Source organism: Larimichthys crocea, chromosome XX (genome assembly GCF_000972845.2).
Source record: "Larimichthys crocea isolate SSNF chromosome XX, L_crocea_2.0, whole genome shotgun sequence".
Lineage (NCBI taxonomy): Eukaryota > Metazoa > Chordata > Actinopteri > Sciaenidae > Larimichthys > Larimichthys crocea.
Window position 1 is genome coordinate 649572 of NC_040030.1, and position 15070 is coordinate 664641.

The 15070-nt window shown below is 40.7% G+C and overlaps 1 protein-coding gene across 4 annotated transcripts in view; it reads right to left on the minus strand.

Moving 5' to 3' along the window:
- Nucleotides 1-15070, minus strand: part of anks1b (ankyrin repeat and sterile alpha motif domain containing 1B) — a 214512-nt gene that overhangs the window by 143145 nt on the left and 56297 nt on the right. For all 4 annotated transcript variants that reach the window (XM_019273148.2, XM_010738620.3, XM_019273146.2 and 1 more), the window contains exons 2-3: nt 8681-8761; nt 5805-5961 (exon numbers count right to left, since the gene is read on the minus strand). In XM_019273148.2, coding sequence (XP_019128693.2) covers nt 5805-5961; nt 8681-8761 — 238 coding nt within the window. The remainder of the gene's footprint in view (nt 1-5804; nt 5962-8680; nt 8762-15070) is intronic.

A 15070-nucleotide genomic window follows, 5' to 3' on the forward strand; every position in this document is an offset into this window, starting at 1 on the left:
TTATGCTGCTGGTCTCCTCCTTCCTGCTCCTTTGGGAGAACAAAGGGGAGTGAGGTTAGAAGAGGGAGGGAGAGAAAGGAGTATTATAACCTTCTGTCCTTCAATTGGTGGAAAAGAAAACATTCTTGGGATGTATCTGCAGCACAGGGGGACATACTTGACCTAGTCAGTCACCCACACACACAGAATAACCCTTAAATTGACTAAACCAGAGGCCCTGTACAGAAGAAGCCTGGAGGTTGTGTGCTTGTTCCCACACAAAACACACACCACATCTGCTGTATGTCAGTGGGACCAACAGTCTGGAGGACACAACTGTCCCCGACACAGCCACGGTCAGAAACATTTTGCCCTGAAGTTAAACATGCCATCATTAGTCAGACAACACGCACTGCCTGGATGCATGTTCTTCTCAGTGCTGCTGGTACAAAAATGTGGAGCCAAAAAGCCTCTGAGCGAAAGGCCCCAACTTGTTTAGGACACCACAGCTGGTTGTGTCTTTCACTGAAATCTGGTTTTAAAAACAACATTTTGGGGCACTATGGGGGTTTAAGATGTCCGTCATGAGCCTGTACATCCCCGGTGGCCCGACACGGCCTTGTCTCTTACTTCCACCATTCTCAAACCAGGAGAGAATGGAGCCATAGGTGCAATAAGTGCATAACTATAAATGGGAACCAGTACGTCAATAAAAACATTCTGAGCCAATGACGTTCACTTACATTAGGTTTAGGACATTAAAAACTTTGCTCAGCACTTGCAGCTCCCGCAGCTGATCCAAAGAGCACAATGGACACATATTTAAGTTTAGGTCCACTTCATCAAGTGAGGCAAAGGCCAAAGCGGCTAAACTTAAAAAAATATGATGACAGTTACCGAAAGTTTGATTTTATGGAGAGCAACAATGGAAGACCAAAATGCGTCACATGTCTTCAGGTACTATCAAATGAAGCTATGAAGCCATCCAAGTTATAAAATATCAATAATTCCTATGGCACCTACGAGTACAAATCGGTGAGGGAGTTTTCTCTCTCGTAAAGGGTCTCTGGCCCCAAAAAACCTGAAAATCTTATACAGTAGAATCACACATTCAGTATCGTATGCCTAATATTACAACTAGCCGCTGTCCAATTAAACATGTTTAGACCAAAGCTACTTTTCACATCACTACAGTGTGAAAAATAAGAAAAAATTGTTTGTGTTAGGTAATCCATCAATTTAAACATTTTGATTTCTTATTTATTTATTTATTGGACTTGGTAAACTAAAAGTTATTAATTGCCAGAGAAAGTAAGGTTAAGAAAAAACATGGCGAGTGGATTCTGTTCAAACAAAGAAATAAATATAACCAAGAGAGAATGCTTTAGAAATCTTATTAACTACCGAAACAAAATCAATCAGGTAAAATAAATAAATAAGATCTGATCTGATTTTTTTTAGGCGAGCGTGTCATGTCTATGTTTTCTCAAGTTGTTGGAGTCTCCCTCGACTGCGCCGCCAAGAAGACTTTCTCAGAAATGGTCCTTGTAAAGACAGGCTGAGTGCTGTAAGAAGGACACTTTTGTCAGATGAGACAGGTGGCTCTCCGAGCTGGAACTGTTGACGACCACTTTACAGGATGCTGTGCCACTCAGCGACTTGTCCATCAAATGTTGAAATGTCGACGTGGTGCCGCGAAGGCCGAATGAAGAAATGGGAAAGTGTTTGGACTTAAGAGAGTAGTGTACTAATAAAAGCCCTATAAATAACAAGGTTGCTCCCAGTGTCCCTGGGCTGCTTATTTAAACATTTACTTTTCTGAAGTCCAGTTTACTGTGTTGGGGAGGTAGAATAATTAGGCTCTACCACTCCAATCTCTCTCATCATTTTCAGTAACAGGTAACTAAGAAGCGGAGAGTTCGGCTGTATCTGCTTCTCTCTAAGGGCTAAAATATGGAACAACAAACACAAGCTATTCTTAGCCCATGTTGTGTTTGAAGATAATATGATCTTTAAATTGATTTTGCACAAAGATCCAAATTGAAGCATCACTTCAGGATTCAATCCGAATGTGAGCGAGACAGATCACAACAAACAACGCCTCGCTCCTCGCAAACACTTGGCCCCCGCGAGCGCGAGTGCGAGCCTCGAGTAAACAAGCTTGCTTTCACCATCCATCACCGTCTCACTGTCTCTCACACGTTCAAACACACAAATAAACATGCACACACGGTACGTATAATCATCGTCTCCAGTCAGACAGCATCCACCTCTCGCTTTCTCTCTCTCACACAGACACACAATGAACAAAAACAGCTGTGAATGGGGAACTACTGGGACCAATTAGGCAGTAAACAGTGGGCTGGAACTGGTTTACAGCCAACTAATAATGTCCACTGACCTTGAATAATCCAGTATTGGCTGGAAATGGCCCACCTACATACTTCCGCTACCTTTTTTTTTTCTCAAGACCTTTCACACTCATTGCAGATCTCTCCTGTGTCCTTTTTCCCACACTCTCATGTCGCCATTTCTCACTTCATGTACAATAAGCAGGAGCACGGTTGTTGCGTTTCTCTCCCTCATGTAAGAAAAGAGCAGATATTAAAAGACAAAGAGCGTGCCGCTCTGGAATCACCCTATAAAACTAGGCTGCGCACACACACACATAGTCAACCTCTGACATGGCGAATAGTGTGCGTGGGCAGAGTAATATCGTTGAGAATGGGGTAATGTGCAGCCGATGGCTTGCCGCTGTATGTCTGGATGACGGGTGTGAACGTGTGTGGGACTCGGTATATCACCCTGACTAATGTATGCAGGCCCTGCTCTCTACTGCAGACAAGACAGTCAGTGGCAAAAATATGGAGCTTAGGCATCGTAAACACACAAACACTCCATAAATCTTACACTCGAGATTTACGACCGCAACCTGAGCAACAACTGTACCCCTCACAATGCATAGCTGCAAGAGTGCTCTACAGATATGCATTCATGAAGCATTTTAAAAATGCAGGTATTTTGTTTTGTTTTTGCTAAATTTGGTGCTTAGGGCAAAAAAATAAACGCTGCACCTTTAAGAATGTCAAAGCACAGCTGAGCTGGAGTCTTTGTTTGTCGCTGTGTCTGCGTGCAACAGTGAGACCGACGGCCGAGGTTTGCCAATCTGAGCTCTGTAAGCTTCAGCGTGTTTATTATACAGAAGAGGAGATGAAGTGTTGATCAGAGGGGTAGATGAAAACCCGTCATTTCATTTTCAGGTGGTGGGTAAACAAAGCTCAGAGTGAGACGGAGGATACAAAGGGAGACACAAGAAAAGGCCGATCAGGATAATTAGATGATTTGACAAGTGAGACGTTACATGAGGAGTTATTAATGAACGTTTTGTCAGACTTTAAAGGGTACACAGAGAGATTCTGTGAGATCTGAATATCAAAGGGTCTGAATTTTTTTAGATTTTCTAAAACCAAATGTAAACACTACATTATTTATATTATTTATATTAATCAACATACACTGAATTTCACATATTTTCTATCCGTGACTGCGTGGTCCAAATCGTGCAGGTTAATTGTCGCCTCTAAACTGCTCTTAGGTGTGAATGTGTGTGTGGATGGTTGTCTGTCTCTATGCAACATGTGGTTGACTGGCAACCTGTCCAGGGCGGACCCCGCCTCTCGCCAAGTGTCAGTGTGAATCGGCTCTAGACCCTCGGCCCTCGAGGATAAGCAGGTGTGGCTTATAGATGGATAGGACTTTTTTGTTATTTCAAATGTTCACTCAATCTGCATTAATTAAAAGCAAATATTCATAGCTATATATGTAATTGTCATTGGTCCTTTGTTACCTATCCACAGATAGATTCAGACAGAAACTACATTTCACTGGCAAAGAAAAAAGTCCAAAGCATCCTAAAAAAAAGTCAATATGGATAGATAGACTCCAATTAAAGAACAAAATAAAGACAAAGTTAGAAATTATTTGGATGAGTTACAAATGTTGGTATCAGAACCAAGACACAAAACCTGGCACATCCATCCAGTATCTGTAACCCATGATGAGCCTATCCCAGCTGACTTTGGGTGAATGGGTGAAAAGTTATCTGCAGTTCATCACAGGGCACACAGAGACAAACAACCACTGACACTCATATTCACACCTACGGATAATTTAAAGTCACCAATTAACCTGTTGAGTGCACGTCTTTGGACTGTGGGAGGAAACGCCTCACAACACAACCTTTGCATCGCGAGGCAACAGTGCTAACCACTGCACCACTGTGAACCTCGCACAAATATTTGCACATTTTAAGTATGGATCCAACACACACTAGCTACGGCTTGATACTACTACTTTTGAATGTTTCTGTGTGTGCCTAAAGAAATGAAACGCGCTGCCATACCCATTCACGTATAAACCGTCGTTATTAAAAATAGATGGATAAGAAAAAAAACTGTTACTTCAACAAACTGTGATGTAGTCACAGCTTTCATCTTCGCATATGTTGTTGTGCTCACCTCCTACACATCAACAGCGGTACAGTTTGCTGGAAGTTCTTCTAGAAAAATCATTAAAACAAAACTACACTTCATCTCTGTGTTTCACAAAATGAAGAAGTCTAAAAAAACGTGCCACGGGAGAACTTCGTATGTACGAGCACACACACACACACATCAACACACACTGACTGTGCACTGAAGTCAGCAGCTATGTACGGTATCTTCTCGATCAGCATCTTCCACCCTGTGTGTGTCCACGCTGCCTGCACAGCAGCCCGCTCAGCTCCACAAATCATTGACGGGGTAAGAAAATTACCCATGTTCACTTGCTGACAAACCTCTTCATTTCAGGGGCAAGGGACACCATTTATCACGGTAAACAATTAGGCTCTAACAACTCGCACAGGCAAACGATTTGGCTAATGGTGACGGAGGAAAATGTGCTTATTAGGCACGGTAAATAACGCTCCAATAACCTGGGGGGGTATATTACTACACTGCCATCAGGAGTAGGAATATTAAAAACAGACATCTTAACATTTTAGCCAGCACTTCTGATTAAACACCACTTCCTGTGCGCCTCACGCTCATCTCAAAATGCAGTGCATCAGCGGGCCGTGACATCACCAATATGCTGCAGGCGGATGGACACAGAAAGAGTGAGGGTGGAGAAGAAGGTCATTTTCTGTTGATGAGGAATGACAGCAGCGGCAGGCTGAATGCTCCCAGAGCTGAAACGCTCACCCGGCTGTCAGACAGACATCACCGGGAACTGTGAAAGATCGTCTTTGGGAAATGTAGAAACATTCCATATCAGAAACTCTATGAGAACTATTGAAATGAATGGGAATTGACTGGAAACTGGTGTTAATTTAGTAATTAGAGGTAAGGTAGCATCATGATAAGCCTCATAAAGTGGTCATTTTGCAAGTTAAACATTAAAACCATGAATCGAATATATTTACTCCAAAATATCGTCAAAACTTACTTCACTTTATGTCGTCCACAAACTCAAATGTGTGGCTTCAATAGTCAAAAGTGTGATCCAGGGTTCTATAAATTCTATGAAATCTGATTGTTTTAGTCAAGATCATGCTAAAATATATTTTCCCCAACTATACCGTATTTAAGTTCCCTGTTAAGGTTTATTCTCATCATTTCCCATAAAATGTTTCCAGCTTTCCAGCCTGGACTTTGAATGTCCTGAGTATTCATTAAGAGCATTTCCGTATAGATTGTGACCTTGTGTTGGACCAAAGAGAAACATCATCTACAACTTTTCCCACAGGTGGTGTTGAAGATGAACGTGGGACTGAAGTGTTTTACCTGTTGGTTGACCCGGCAGTGCGACGGTCCATGGTGAATGAGGATGCGGACGATGTCCACGTCTCCCCGCCAGGCGGCCAGGTGCAGAGGGAAGCAACCTTTGCTATCAGCCACGTTTGTGGACGCCTCAAACTGCAGCAGCTTTAGTACCACTTCCCTGAGAGAAACACACACACACACACACACACACACACACACACAGATCAATATATCAACAGATCGAAAGAAGGGGAGCTTAGCGCTAAGATCTGAAATGGTGGAATAGTGCCACACTTACCTTGAGAATTCCAAACACCTTTTAACCTTGCAGCATCACTTTGTAACACATGGTATAATGAAACACCTCAACACATCCCACAGTTATTCATTTTACTAAATATTACATCTAAGAAGGAAGCAAACTACATGGACAACATTTTTCTGGAGCTTTTCTCGTTTACTGTCCTCGTGTTTGTATTTCAAATTACAAAATCACATTTTAAAACTTTATCTGTGTCTCCGCACTCTTTGAATACCTGCTACTCAGCGTCACACACGCTGGAGCACAAATATTAGAAACAAAAGGATGTTCTTCTGTATGAAGATGTGTTATTGAAGTCGGCATATCTTCGTTTTTCGTTAAGTTTTGCACAATTTACGACATCTTTAGTTTAATCCCTTCTTCTTTCAAACAAACTCTGTTTTAACTGTAACGCCCTCAAGAGGAATAATTATGTCGAGGTTGTTCTATATTTAATGAAACACAAAAGACTGGATGAGACAGAATAAAGTACACCACTTGGAAAAGTTCATACTTCGCAAAAGATTTATGTACATATGTGCCTGAATTTCTAATTATTTACCTGCAGTCATGTGATCTGGTCAGCAGCAAGTTGGCTACTTGAAGATAACCAGGGATTAACCAGGGATTTTTGGGGTTATAATAAGTGAATGATCAGTTCCCGCCCAGTCTAGGAGGCAGTGACAGAAGAAAGTTCAACCGGAAGTCATCCGAAATAGAGAGAAGACAACTGCTTCCATGTTTCCGCTCTAATAAAGTCATCTCCATTACACAGACAGATAAAGCGACAAATCACAGTGCTGAAAAATCAATTTAGCTGCAGCTCGGTAGCGACGTCAGCTGTACCGTTTCATATTAAGGAAGTCTCCAGCTGAAGTTGTCACCTCCCTCTGATGAGGAAAGGTGAACTGCTTCATTTGCATTCGAAATGTCAGCAGGAGCGAGAAGGGCAAAACCTCTCCCAGGAGCAGAGGTGAAAGCACCACAGAGATGCTTAATGAACTGCTTTGTTAATTCATAATTTATTAGGTTTTATATAATTCGCTCGGGTCTAGGTGGCAATTTTTCAGCAAAAATCACCCGTAGAGGGCAAATATGAGAATATTGCTGACTGGATTGAGCCTGCAACAATTCAAACCCAGCTTGAATAACAAACCTCTGGATGCAACACTCCCTCTTGCAAAGTCTCTTCTGTCTATATGTTAATTGCCAGTTCTCATTTTAGTTTCCAACCTAAACGTTCAATCACTCCTCTCCTCTGGTCGCCTAATTTTCACTCTGAGGCTTCGTTCTCTCCCTCCCTATCTCCCTCCCCGTCTCTATTTTACAGTTGATCTGAAGTAGGAAATCCACATAATTGCCCCCAACACACAGTACTAATCCTTCAGTTCCGCCAAGCTGGGATAGCAGTGGGGCTTGCAACTAATCCACACTGTGTAACTGATTTCTCAGCAGGCCCAGGTGAAGAAAGGAAGCTGCGCACTGTAGCTCTGTGCAGGTGCAGACACGCAAAGCATGCCCGCATTTAAACTTTGATTGCCATTTTAGTGTTTCCAACTATTACTGACTCACTTTGTTGCCTAAGAGTCGGAGTAGAAGACTGTATTGTCCTGTACTTAATTTAAAGACTACATTGTGTTCTACATCGACCGGCCACTCAGTTTTAGGTCCAAACTAATGTGATCCAAAACAACAACTCTGCCATAAATTCTACTTTTACGAAGCTAATTATGTTGGGGTTTTTTTTGGCCAGCCCATTTACATACATGGAAGCACCGTAATATATAAACACCTCTCTATATAATGCAGTTCTGTACAATGATAGCACACACTGCGACCTCAGTTATAAACATAAAGTAGAATTAATACGACTCTGACTGCGTCAACTAAAACTGAAACATAATACTTTCTTAATCATTTCACAATTTATATATATATATAATATATATAATATATATATATATATAATATAATATATATATATAATAGCTAGATTTATATATTGATTTACATACTTCTTATTTTTCTGTTTATATATTGTTGTTATATGTTGTAGTGTAATGTACATTTTTCTCTCTACAGTATATTTCTATTCTCGAATGGGAGAAATTCTAGATCATGTTCTCCACCCCGGGGGATCAATAAAGTATTTCTGATTCTGATATAGCACAAAGCGTAATACTACAGGAGCTGAGAGGAATGAGGGAGAGAGCTCAACGTTTCAAACCTTCATGAAATACATTTCATCTTCTCCTGACAGCAGAAACAGGAAAATTATCAAAGGGGGAAAAATGTCCCTTTCTGACTTTTTTTGCTCCTGGCTGCACATTTTGGTCAACATAAAAGACATTTCAGCACTCTAATATATTAGTACTGACTGTGCAAGACACACAATAACAATTTGATGATTTCAGCTGAAAGATTTGCTGCTTTTCTCTGGTTTTACATCATTTGTACAGCGACCTCAACCGTGTTTTTTTCTTTCTGTTGGATGGACAAAATCAATTTGAAGATGTCACTCTGGGAATTTGTGATACTACAACCCTGACACACACTTAGGCTCTTATACATAAACACACCTCTTGTGCAGTCTTACCTGTGTCCATTAAGTGAAGCGTGGTGTAAAGGTGTGTATCCTGAGCTGTCTGTGCAGTTGACATTCAGGCCCTTCCACATGCTGGAGAGAGGGGGAAAAAAACAGAAATACATGAGAATTAGTAATACACAATACACTCACACACTCTTATTTTCACAAAACAGGCACTTTGACATCATCTCTCAGTGCTGAAGTGTCTGTTCTTTGTTAATGTGCTGGTTGAAGTGTTGCTTTTTTGAGAGCTGTTAGCTCATGGACTGCTTACTAATAAAACATGACACAGACTTTAACGTTATAACATCTGTTTGAGTCTTTTATCTGTCCTGAAATGAAAAACCACATCCAGCCAGTTAGGCTTCACTCATGTAGAATGTAGGCAGATAGGTAGACAGGGGTTGTGATGTCTTTTTGAGAACATTTTGAGCGCTCTTCTGCAGCGATTCATCTCTTTTAGGTGTTTAGAGAGGTTTGTTCAGTGTTAAATTACTCTATTTATCTACTGAGGAACAAATTGATTCATTATTGTGGTATTTCCTGTTGTAATAGGAGCTACAACTTGTATAAAAGAGGCTTTTGGAGCTTTTTCAGGAAGATTAAGGAGGCCTTTTTCTCCTTTGTTTGTTTTTTCCTTTGTTAAAGATGTATTGAGTTTTGTTTCTTCACAGAAAATAATTTTACTTTAATGTACTTGGGTCCCAAGGCGAGAAGTATAATTTTTCATTTGGGGCCGCAGCCAGAAAAGTTTAAGTCCTATTTCATCATATTGGCAAATAAAGAAAGTGAGTGAGGTCGAGTCTTGTACTCGCAAAAGGCTGAGCATGCAAATAAAACCACACTAAACAGGCTCTCATAAGGACAGCCAGCTACACACAGAAACAGACACACACATACCACTATTACACAAATAGAGCCCAGGGTTTTCCCAGGGATATAATTATATGACCTCTCTTTTTCACATGAACTCCTCCGAGCGCGTCAGAGAGAAGTACTAATTAGTCGAGTTCCAGTTCGAGCAGCTCTGGGCTGAAAAGCTGAATCAAGTTACTTCTGGAGGCGACTTTATTAAAGACGACCCCGCGCAGTAGCTCCTGACATGGAGTCTCTAACTGCAAATCACACTATCAACCTCACAATATGAAGTAAAGCTGGAGAATATTGATCTTTTTGTAGCAGATTCTTTACTTTTTATAGTTTATTTCTAGTGTTATACCAAGCTGCACTGTACTGATGTATATAGAAGGTCCATTGTGTAAGATTTATGCGGCTCTAATAACAGAATATGGCAGAAATTAAACCTAATATTTCTAAGTATGTTTTCATTAGTGTATAATCACCTGAAAATAAGATTCTCTATGTTTTCTGTTACCTTAGAATGAGTCTTTTACATCTACAGACAATAGAGAGAACAAATACTAGCTCTAGATAAGGCCTTTTGGTTTTTATTTTGCACGTTTCAGGGTGAGGCAAGGGGGTTGCAATCTGTGACTACACCACTAGATGCCACTAAATCTGACCCACACTGGCTGGCCGTTTAAATAAAGGTATCCTGGCTGAAGAACTTAAGACTCAAATGTCAATACTTTCTTTTAATTTTCTTCAATTGTTCATGGTTCATTGTTATTTAATGGTTTGTATTTGTTGGAGGAAATAAGAAATAGGCTATATTAAATGAATGCATTGCATTTTTATTTCCCACACTCCCACACTAATCTACACTTCTATTTCAGAAACTTCAGATACTTTCTGACATGGATATTTCTCAAATATGTGTTTTTCTTTATGAGACACCTTCACGTGAAGTGCGTTCAGTTCAAGACTTACTTTAAAGCAAATTCTGACACAACTATAATCAATCTTTGGGTTTGATCCAGGTTTTTATAATTTTTTTATGTGCAAAACACAAGTAAAATTTTAAAAATCTGTTTTATTGTAAATTATTCGAGACCAGAGTTGAATCTGCCGGCAAACGGTTAAGTGTTGTGAAGGCAGCAGAACATTCACAGAGTTTGATAGACATCAGCACAATGATCAAGGTCAGCGGCGTTACGTGGTGGGAGCGTGCGCACCAACACACAACTGAACCTGAATTAAAAGTGGTATTAAGGCCTGGCTGCACCGAGAGAGGAAGAGAGAAAGAACACAGTGTGCATCGATCAATAGGACTGCTGGAGTGAAGGATGCAAAATATTTTACTGTTGAATTCAACGCTTGAATTAAACGATGACTGCTAAACAACCAGGAGCGCTTAAATCAAGGTCCAAAAGCAACAAGAACAAACAAGCACGACTGAACACATCTCTTCAAAATAAGAGAAACAAATCAGAAAAGAGTACATAGGCACATACACACACATGCATTTATGCTACACACATACTATAGGTCAAAGGACAGGAGACCACAGACAGAGAGACACACAGCACAAGCTTGTTTCTATCGGGTCAGCTGATCTCTACACACTGCGAGGCTGTGTGTGTGTGTGTGTGTGTGTGTGTGTTCATATTGATCGTGCTGCTCTGCTGACCCCTTTCAGCGCTGACCTATAGCACCAGCACGATAGGTTGTTAAAAAGAGCAGACTGACAGAGGGAGGAGACAGCAGGACGCAGGGAAGGCAAAATGTGAGGCAGGAATAGTGACAACAGCTCAACTGTCAAGTTAATTTGGATGGATTTCACAAAGATCCACCATGAAAATATATCTTTTGTCTTTTACTGTGAGATATATATATCTAAAAACTAAGAAATACACTTTCTGCTTTGGGAAATCAAGAAAGTCTGACAGCGAAGAGCGCTGTATAAGTGAGATCCAAGGTGCAATGGAGCACAGCAGAAATTTATCTCAGACAAACGAGAAACATCAACCAACTCTGAGCTTGTGTTTTAACACAGAAAAGCATCTTCTCCTTAAAAATATAAATCATTTATATCTTGATACAAGGAAAACTGTACTGAAAATGCAGAGAATTGTCTCATTATCACAATTTATTACTTATTATTATTATTCTGGGTTGGAGACAGGAAAAAGAGCTGGTCTGGCTCTTTCTAAAGTGTAAAAATAAACCTAATAACTTCTTCTAAAGCGAGTTTTTAAGGTATATTTTTGAGTTTTGGAAAGAACCAGGCTAGCTGTTTCCACCTGTTACCAGTCTTTATGCTAAGCTAAGCTTATCATGACTTGTTTAAATCAACATATGCATATCTATAGCAGTTTATTACACATTTCCACTCTAAAACAAACATACCGCTGGTGAAATATCCAAATGTTCCATTTTCACTCACTGCTTTTAATCCAATAGCTCATTAATCGCATAAACCCACCCGGATGGAAACACAGTTAATGTTCCATACACTTCCGTAAGCTGTTTTCTATATCTGATAGCTTTTCGCTGAACAAACCCGACCTTGAACTCACACCCACACACACATGCACCGATGCTGTTACCTTCAAGCGCCCAATCTGTACACCGATTCATTAAAAAACTTGCTGTACAAAGAGTCTTTCATGTGAGCAACGCTCGAACACAATCCACCCGGTCCCACACGCCCACAAACGCACCGTATTAATGCATAAACACGGCAGTCATACCTTCATAAAAAAACAAATATATGTGGCGGCTTTGTGAGGGAATGTGTAAACCTTGTTTGCAGTGTGCGTGAGGGTCGCCGTGATGGCCGGAGCTCCACGAGGTGTTGTGTTTTCTTTCACTGTTACATATGTGTTCGGAGTGACACCGACACTAGTGGGTCCCTTAACACTCCACAAGCATTTTGTGGGTGGTTACTCGCAGGAGCATGCGTGAAATGTAGCACTGAATCAAAACAGCAACGTGTAACGTGGACGTCGACGCTCACAGTGACCAAACTTCAGCATCTCTACGCAGCTTTTCAGCCTCTTGTAGCTCATGTTTTGGTTTTATGGCACTATTTTAAACAAAATACCCACGAGTTTTGGTTTTATGGCACTATTTTAAACAAAATACCCACGATATACTACCTGCCTACATCAAACTACAGACAGGCAATTAGCTGATGAAGTGCACTGAGTAAAAAAGTAAATAATGGTTTAAAGTTTATGCCTCAGGTGGACACTTTTTCAGCCTCTAACTAATTCAATATTTTAATTTTAAGGCCTGATTTTACAGTACCACTTGGATTTTTCATGGCGGTGTCAGTTTTTATTTCAAAAATCATTGGCAATAGCCAATCTTGTGTGTTCATTAGCTGGTTCTGCCTCGGACTAATCAATTTATGCAATTTTAAGTCCTGATTTTGCATTAAGACTTAGATTTTCCATCACTAACGAGGAGAATATAGTGCTTTGATATTCCTATGGAGACTGATACTACTCTGTTGTGCTTAAAACTGCATTTACATTCACCATTGAGGGTGAAACAGTCTGTGTCATGTCAAGTTTATTGAGTCCACTGCAGCTTTAAATTGCCAATCAGTACAAACACACAGAAAAATTTATTTAAACACACATTGCATAACTACCAATTTGATTTCGGTGAATCACTTCCTAACAAGCCCGCTTCATTTCTTATCACATTCATTTCTACTATGTGTACTATGTTCCATCTCTAATTTCCCAAACTCAGTTCGGTGCCATATCGCTTCTGCATTGTTTTGTGTGTTTCGAGTCACAGCCAGCAGAGTTTAAATAGAATTAGTGGGCAACTTCAGATTAGATAATGGCGTAGAGTTGCTGTTGCTGCTGCTCCTGCTGCAGGAATGCAGACTCTTGGTGGATTAGTCAAATATGCAGACAACGTCCTACCTAATTAACCTCGGGAGCCGCACCAAAGGAAAGCCCTGGTGGGAAGAGCTGCCTCAGTCTTTGTGTATGCTTCATGTACAGCTACTACTACCGGACTTATTGTCGCATCATGCAACAATAATCAAGAGGTTTTTTTGAATGAGTAGATTTCTCAATCTTTAACAGCTCAATCTTTTTCTGTCACAGACTCGCCTTCTCCCTTTGCTCGGGGCGAACGCTCTTTTTATTTTGTATTAAAGCGCTACAAGGTAAAGGGGTCAAACATCATGAAAGGCCTCCCAGCAGGCAGAGCAACGCCGCCCTCTGTGTGAACCCATCTTCAGTTACAGGACGACACTTTCTCCTCTCCTTTACATCACTTCACTTCACTACAGCGAGGCCTGAGGACTGCCCTGACATGATATAATATTGGAAAAACCAAACTAGAGCAACCTGTCTTGGTTGTATCTAACAACCGGTGTCGGTTTTATTTAAATTATACCACTTGAAATCTTAATTCATGTCTATATAAAAAGGTTGTACATCATGTCTAAACAATGCACGTCAGTTGGGGATGTGGTTTCTCCAAACCTACAAACAGGATGTTAATTTGGGTTTTTGACTCTAAACAAGATTCAAAGAAAGGCGGTTTAATACCTTGAAGCAAGTTATTGCTCATCAAACAAGAGCTAAAATGACTTCCTAACACTGTGTCATTGTGAAAAAGGGGACCTGTAATGTCTTTCAACTAGCGAGAAATGTCTCGTTCTGGATGCAAACTTCTCAGAATCAAAGCCTTCATTTGCCGGCTCTCACCACGGTTATTAAAGCTGGCATCACGTTGCAGAAAAGTTCAAGCGACATCAAAGCGGAGCATTGTCTTCAAAGGGAAAAGAGCAGAAGGAGTCGGGAAAACCTTTGTAGCCATGGAGTCCAGTGTCACCTTTTCAAATGAAAATTAAAGGTTTTTCTAGAGTACCATGACTCGTCGACATCAATAACTTACACGGGAAATCAAAAAAGGAACCACTATGACGGGAGGCCTCGTCGCTATTAGAGCAGATAACAGCAAACAGGAAGTGGTCTTGCTTCATATCCTGTTTTCGAACACGAAGCAGAAGAGATACCTGCTGATTAAGAGCATTGTTGCCAGATCACGCCAACTGATATGACCTGCAGGATGATGATGACGTAAACACAACTTCGTGGCTCACTCCATCCCCCATGATGCTTAAGGGCATGAATATTCAGCTTTACACTCTAATGTCTTGAGCGGGTGTGCAGAAATGGATATGGTTTATGTAACGGTGTGTGTGTGTGTGTGTGTGTGTGTGTGTGGTGGCACAGGTGAGATCAGCTCAACCACAGTGAGACAATTACAGTGCAAGGTGTGTGCAAACTCTCAATAGACCAATTACATTTCTGCGCAGAGACTTTCTATTTTTTTATTCTTTAGTATAACCATATAACCTGCAAACAAATGTGCAGAATATATTTGCAGATGTATATTACATGTGAACGCACTGCGAATACAGAGAGAGAGACCGAGCAGAGGAAAAGCAGCTATGTTAAAGAAGACAGCAGAAACAAATGAGCTTGTACGCTCATACATGACAAACCATTTTTTAATTTTTTA